Raw genomic sequence first — 7,318 nt, 5'->3', positions numbered from 1 at the left:
GACTGTAATAACTGAATTTGAATAATAAATAAAAATACTGTTAAAAGAAACAAAATATATTTTATGTTGGCTGGATGAACTGAGTTTTTGCTATCTGTTGCTGAATAACAAATTGCCCCAAAACTCATTGGCTTAAACCAGCAATTTTTAACCTGTTTTATCTCATGGCACACATAAACTAATTACTAAAATTCTGTGGCACATCAAAAAACATATTTTAGCCAACCTGAAAAAAAGAAAAGGGTATAATTTTGATTTATTCACACAAGACAGCTATTATTGTGTTGACTGTTGTTATTTTCTTATTTGACAATCTAAGAGAAAAGTAGTGCCCCTGCCTAAATAGTCAGGTATTGCATGTTTTAACAATTCTTGTAGCACACCAGTTGAAAATCACTGGCTTAAAACAACAATAATTTATTATCTCTCATGGTTTCTGTGGTCAGGAATTCAGACAGAGCCCACCAAGGACTTTGTTTTTGCTTTGCATTGTCTGGAACCTCAGCTGGAAGAATCTAATGCCGGGGACTGGAGTCATCTGAAGGCTTGCTTCACTCACATGTCAGGTGGTTGACATTGCCTATTGGTGGGAATACCCCTATGTGACTTGCCCACGTGGCCTGGGCTTTCTCACAGCATGGTGGCTGAATTCCCAGGATGAGTGCTCTGAGAGCAAGGAAGCCAGATGACCTCCCTACTGCCTTTATGACCTAACCTACGGAGTCAAACAGTGTCATAGCTTCCACTTCTACTCTTGGTTGAGACATTTACAAAGGTCTGTTCAGGTGCAAGGGGAGAAAACATAAACCCTCTTTGAGGAGGATTGTCAATGTTGTAATGCAAGAAGAGCTTCTGGGATGGGACGGGTTAGTGCAGCCATCTTTGAAAAATACAATCTGCCTCACATTTGTCTTTCAATTTTCTTAGTTTTTGAAAAATAAGATTCCAAAAGTAATGTGTTCCTTGTATGAAAAATTTTTCAATAAAAATCCAGAATTTGTACACCAAAGTAGATTTCCTCTCCTACTTTACTCACTATATAAATCCTACTACCTGGAGATAAACACTATCAACAGATTGATGTGCATTTTCTCATACAAACTATATACATACATATACTGCTTTTTAAAAATAAACTATACACATTATTCTGCAACTTGCTATTTTTGCTTATTATTATGTGGTAAACAGAGTTTCGTAACAGTACGTATAAAAACACCTAATTCTGGCCCTGGCCAATTGGCTCAATAATAGAGCATTGGTTCAGTGTATAGATGTCTTGGGTTCAATTCCTTGTCAGGGCACACAAGAGAAGCAACTATCTGCTTCTCTCCCCCTCCCTCTCTCCCCTCTCTCTTCCTTCCTCTCCTGCAGCCAGTGGTTGGGTTAGAGCATCAGCCCCATGCACTGAGGATATCTCTGTTGGTCCCAGCTTGTCAGCCTCAGGTGCTAAAAATAGCTTGATTGATTCAAGCATTGGCCCTAGATGGGTTGCTGGGTGGATCCCAGTTGGGGCATGTGTGGGAGTCTGTCTCACTGTCTCCTCTTCTCTCACTTAAAAAAACAAAAAACAAACCAAAAAACCTTACCTAATTCTTTTTAATGCTGATTGTCATAGTATAGCTAAACCATAACTTACTTAATCAGTCTTCTATTAGTGGACATTTAGATTCTAATTTTTAAATACTATTAAAAATTGATGCAGTGAGGCCTGACCTGTGGTGGCGCAGTGGATAAAGTGTCGACCTGGAAATGCTGAGGTCGCCGGTTCGAAACCCTGGGCTTGCCTGGTCAAGGCACATATGGGAGTTGATGCTTCCAGCTCCTCCCCCCTGTCTCTCTCTCCTCTCAATCTCTCTGTCTCTCTCCTCTCTAAAATGAATAAAATTTTAAAAAAATTAAAAAAAATAAAAAATAAAAAATAAAAATTGATGCAATGAACATTCTTATACTAGGTCATGTAGGGTAGTATCTTAAAAATAGAATTGTTCTGTCCAAAGGATATGCAGGATACTATTTCTCAATATGAGTGGTTTTTTTTTAAAAAAAGATTAGTTTCATTGTTATAAAATAAATCCACATTAAGTAGGATATACTTCTTTGCAGATGGAAAGGTTTTTCTAGCCTCCAAATGAAGAACAGAAACAAACAATTGTCCTCAGGCTTAGAGGATACTTAATGAGCTTTGAAGGGAACATCTCATTTAGAATATAGTGAGTGATAGACAGAAAGTACAGTGTGTCTGTAAAATCATGATGCACTTTTGACCGGTCACAGGAAAGCAACAAAAGACGATAGAAATGTGAAATCTGCACCAAATAAAAGGAAAAGCCTCCCAGTTTCTGTAGGATGATGTGGCAGCATGTGCGCATGCGCTGATGATGACGTAACACCGTGTATACAGCAGAGCAGCCCACGGCCATGCCAGTCGAGATGTGGACGGTACAGAGGAAAGTTCAGTGTGTTCTGTGGCTCGCTAAATTCGAATCCGTGACCAAAGTGCAACGTGAATATCAGCACGTTTATAACAAAGCGCCACCACATAGGAATAACATTACTCAGTGGGATAAGCAGTTGAAGGAAACCAGCAGTTTGGTGGAGAAACCCCGTTCTGGTAGGCCATCAGTCAGTGACGAGTCTGTAGAGGCTATACGGGATAGCTACCTAAGGAGCCCTAAAAAATCTGTGCGTGAGCCCACATCGAACTGCACTGAATAGGTATGAAACTGGGAGTTTTCCTTTTATTTGGTGCAGAGTTCACATTTCTATCGTCTTTTGTTGCTTTCCTGTGACCGGTCAAAAGTGCACCATCGGCCCTGGCCGGTTGGCTCAGCGGTAGAGCGTCGGCCTAGCGTGCGGAGGACCTGGGTTCGATTCCCGGCCAAGGCACACAGGAGAAGCGCCCATTTGCTTCTCCACCCCTCCGCCGCGCTTTCCTCTCTGTCTCTCTCTTCCCCTCCCGCAGCCAAGGCTCCATTGGAGCAAAGATGGCCTGGGCGCTGGGGATGGCTCTGTGGCCTCTGCCTCAGGCGCTAGAGTGGCTCTGGTCGCAACATGGCGACGCCCAGGATGGGCAGAGCATCGCCCCCTGGTGGGCAGAGCATCGCCCCTGGTGGGCGTGCCGGGTGAATCCCGGTCGGGCGCATGCGGGAGTCTGTCTGACTGTCTCTCCCTGTTTCCAGCTTCAGAAAAATGAAAAAAAAAAAAAAAAAAAAGTGCACCATGACTTTACGGACGCACTATAGGTGGTTATGAACAGAGGGACAAATTTCCTTTTCTAATGTTTTTAGCTCAGGCTGGTATGGAATTGAATGTGGATTCTCAAAGTTCCCACTGACACTTAGGGGGCGGCTCATCAGAAGGTGATAGCAAAGAGGAAACTAGCTTGTGGCAAACAAAACAAAACACAAAGTGTCATATCTGACCCCAAAGTGAATAATAACGATGACTGTATTGACCATATAGACGGAATATATGAGCATATAGCGGATTCCGATATTATGATGGTGTCATCCTGCCCGCCTTCTGTCCTTGGTTCACGGATGGCTAACCTGTAAATTTATTGTAGGGTTCTTTCTTTTTGCAGAGATGGGTTATTAAAAACTTCTTTGCTGGAAATGAGGTTCTCATATATGGTACTATGTGGATGAACCTTCAGGACATTATGCTAAGTGACATAAGCCAGACAGAAAAGGACAGATAGTTCCACTACTAAGTACTGTCCCGAAGAAGTGAATTCGTAGAGCCAATGTAGATTGGAGGTTACTCTAGGCTGGGCGAAGGGAGAATGAGGAGTTATTGCTTAGAGAGTTTCTGTTTGGGGTGATGACAGGGTTTAGAAATAGATAGCAATGATGATTGTGCAACATGGTGAATGTAATTAATGCCACTGAATTGTACATTTAAAAACTATTTTAAAAAGTGGGCACCAAGGTCATGGGTTTGATCCCAGTCAGGGCATGTAATCAATGAGTGCACAACTAAATGGAAAAACTAGGTGGGAAGGCGAATTGATGCTTCTCTTCCTATCCCTGCTTCCACTCTCTCTCTCATATCAATGGAATTTTTTCTTTAAATTTTAAAAATGGTTCAAATGGCACATTTTGTGTTTTATGTCTTTCCACAAAACAAAACAAACCCTTCTTCACCGGAGCAGGAGAGGTTGAGGCTCTGTCAATGTTCCCATGACTTTGCCTTCCCTTTTGTTTTTAAAATGAAAACCTCTATTTTTAGGGATTTTTACACAAAGGCTCATGTGGGTGTGGGAAGTACTCCCAGCTGCCCTCCTATTTCATGGAAGCCTATTTCATTTAAGTTTAGCTACTACGCCAGATTGGAAATGGAGATAATTTAATCTCTGTACGTTAGTGTGCCCCCCTCTCCCCCCCCCCCCCCCCCCCGCAAGCTAAGGCCCTGGAAACTTAACTTCATCCCAGCCCCCAAGGGTGGTTCTAAGTAGTGCTGACGGTGGTGGGGATACTTTTCTCTCTACACCTCAGCATGCTGAGGGCACTTGCCTGGCGAAAGACTTCCCCTTCCTGAGAGTCGGGGCATTACGTGGTCCAGTGCCCAGCGGTCGCACCTCTGGGGCGCAGGCTCAGCCTCCTGTAGGGGTGCTTTTGCACCCGCTCAGGAGGCCGCCGGGAGCCGCGGGATCCGGCTCCCAGCCTTCCTCAGTCCCGTGTGCCGGCCTCAACTGTGATTCCTAAAAGGGAGCTGCAGTGAGCAGGCTCGAATCCCGGCTCCTGCTCCCAGCCGGGCCCCTCAGCTGCTCGCATTGAACTCGCTGTGGAGGGCAGTAGCGCAGGGGCCGGTTGAGACAAGTCTGAGGTGGGCAGACCCTCCTCCCCTTACCGCCGCCCCCCCACCCCTCCCTCCGGACCGAGATTCCGGTCCCCTTCTTAGGGGCCTGGAGGGCTGTCCCAGCGTGCGGAGCCCCCCGGGCGGCGGTGGGTGTGCGGACCGCTCTTGAGGAGGGGCAGGCACTGCAGCCCTCCTTCTCCATCTGGACCCGAACTCGTGGGTGCAGGCGTGGCTGGGCGCCCAAGCCTGGGCGGGCACGCCGCGCCAGTGGGACAGCTGGGACCCGCACAGCGGCACCTGGCCAGCCACGTGGCGGCGGGGCGGGGACAGGGCGGGCACAGCGCCAGGAGCTCGCGGTCCGGCGCAGGTGAGGGCGGCCTGGGCTGGTGTGGAGTGCACAGGGTGGGCTGGGGCAGCTTCTCTCCCTGGGGGAGCTCTACCCGGTAGGAAGGCGGTCAGGCGTGGGTTCCGTTTGCCCCTGCTCAAGTAGATCCACCCTCCTCCCCAGTCACCTGGCGCGCATGAACCGGCGGCGCGACTGCACGCGGACACTCGGACACGCGGACTCGCACGCCTGCAGCCGACCCGGAGCTGCCTAGTGCTCGGTACGCGCAGAGGGTGGAGGGGGAGTGGGTTGCGCCATCGCGGGCTCGTGTAAGTGGAGGGGCCGAGATGCGAGGGGACTTGGGCTCCGGCTTCCAAGCAGGTCTCAGTAAATCTTGGGATCCTTTCCGGTCGGCTGAGGGCCCAAGCAGAGGGAAATGTGCAGGACGCTGGACCGGATTGGATGGGGGAACTTTCTGGGTCTGCCCTCCCCCACGCTACTCACCCACCTGCACATCTGCAGCCCACCAAATCCCTGCAATCTCCCCAGCTTCTCTCTGAGCAAACAGTGACCGCTCGCCCAGTTTTCTTGCCTTGAAAACTCAGTGAACTTTCTTCCCGGCTTTTGCTGGCCATGTCAAGGGTCATGCTCTTCTCACATGACCATAAGCTCTACCTCGTATCCTTTCTCTCATTCTTCCTTTCATTCCCCTTCCAAAGAGTCCAGAGCCCTACGTCCGGCCCTCTGCTGGGAGAGGGGCACACAGAGGCAGGCACATGGTCCTCCCCCAGGGAAAGCTGGGTCCAATGACAAAGGAAGCCTTGATAATACTACTTAGCCATCCTTTTCTCACCCACCCTCTCCATTCCCCGCCCCTTTCTGACTCTGCTCTGGAGTGACCCCCAGACAACCTGCTAAACATCCCTCTCTCCCACTCTGCTCATGGTCCAGCCTTACATTCAGTCACTGCCTGGAACCAGTTCTAGCATGTGATGGTTCAGAGGATGGGAGAGGAGTGTAAAACTGCCAAGGACCAGGCAGCTAGCTTAATGCTCCCCCACCCCAATTGAAGGAGCTCGGGGAAGAAGAGAGCTGGGGGCATTAGATCAGCACAATCTGGGCACAGGGAGCCTCTGAAGGATGAGCGGACTCTACTCAGGTATTGAAGAGGGAGAGGGATGAGCTTCTGGATGAGGCAGAACAAGTTTGCTTCCTCAGCCAAGGCCGCTGTCTGGTTCAGAGGAAGGATGGATGCTCAGGAGGGCGAGAAGGGGAAGCCTGCCTGACTGAGCATGATGTTTACCTTCCAGAGGCATCTTGCCACCCAGACCACCAGGACCGCCGCTTCCACGAGAATGGCCCAGATGTCTCAGGTGCAGGAACTCTTCCATGAGGCAGCCCAGCAGGTAGGCCTGGGTGGCATGGGGCCCGTGAGCAAAGGTTCACCAGACAGGAAGCTGAAGGAAACATTATAGAGCACTATTTTAGAAGGAGTTATCTTAGAAGTTTATTTTGGTATTCCAGCTTAATCGAGAAGATACTATAGCCAACTCTTAATATCTGTATGCAGAAAATTTTTCTTTGCTATTATTTGCAGTGGACTTTGATTTGAATCCTGGGTTCTCACCCATCCCCACAGAGATTTTCCATGATCAGGGTGAAGACTCAGGAAATATGAACTCCTTTTAATATTGAATCAAATCAATGTAAGAAGGAAACTTTATTTCTGAAAAAAATAATATATGCTGAAGCCAAATGAACTTCTGGATTCCCTGATGTCTGCAAGTTTTCTTTTTCTTTTTCTTTATTCTCTTCTGTTGATCACTACTTATAGTAAACTAGAAAGCCCGGCGGTCATATGAAATGACCGCTGTTCTAGATATTATAAATTGTAATTAAAATGATTTATGCAAAGGTGTCTGCTAATTCAAACTGAATTACCCAGGGCAGGCGGCAAGGACGCCCCTTTGCTTAGTGCCCCACGGGGTTTCCCCCTTCTACTTGCTTAATTGCTTAAAGTAGAGTGCAATGAAGGAAACCACTGGCGGTACATTTCTTAAGAGCCACCGCTAGCTCAATAAATAAAGGTGATTTAAATAATAAAATGTTAATTCACATGTCAAAGATCTCTTTGTACACATTTCTTGTGTAGATCTTTCCATCATTTTTAAGCTCGCCTTGCAGAGGACC

General features: G+C 47.6%; 1 protein-coding gene across 5 annotated transcripts in view; it reads left to right on the top strand.

Moving 5' to 3' along the window:
- The first annotated feature begins 5,156 nt into the window (after nt 1–5,156).
- SLC12A8 (solute carrier family 12 member 8) overlaps nt 5,157–7,318 on the top strand; it is a 174,108-nt gene continuing 171,946 nt past the window's right edge. For all 5 annotated transcript variants that reach the window (XM_066241463.1, XM_066241462.1, XM_066241461.1 and 2 more), the window contains exons 1-2: nt 5,157–5,408; nt 6,439–6,534. In XM_066241463.1, coding sequence (XP_066097560.1) covers nt 6,484–6,534 — 51 coding nt within the window. In that variant the 5' untranslated portion in view covers nt 5,157–5,408; nt 6,439–6,483. The remainder of the gene's footprint in view (nt 5,409–6,438; nt 6,535–7,318) is intronic.

Source organism: Saccopteryx bilineata, chromosome 8 (genome assembly GCF_036850765.1).
Source record: "Saccopteryx bilineata isolate mSacBil1 chromosome 8, mSacBil1_pri_phased_curated, whole genome shotgun sequence".
Taxonomy (NCBI): domain Eukaryota; kingdom Metazoa; phylum Chordata; class Mammalia; order Chiroptera; family Emballonuridae; genus Saccopteryx; species Saccopteryx bilineata.
The sequence above is the reverse complement of the archived record's forward strand: the minus strand, read 5'-3'. Positions and strand labels throughout refer to the sequence as shown.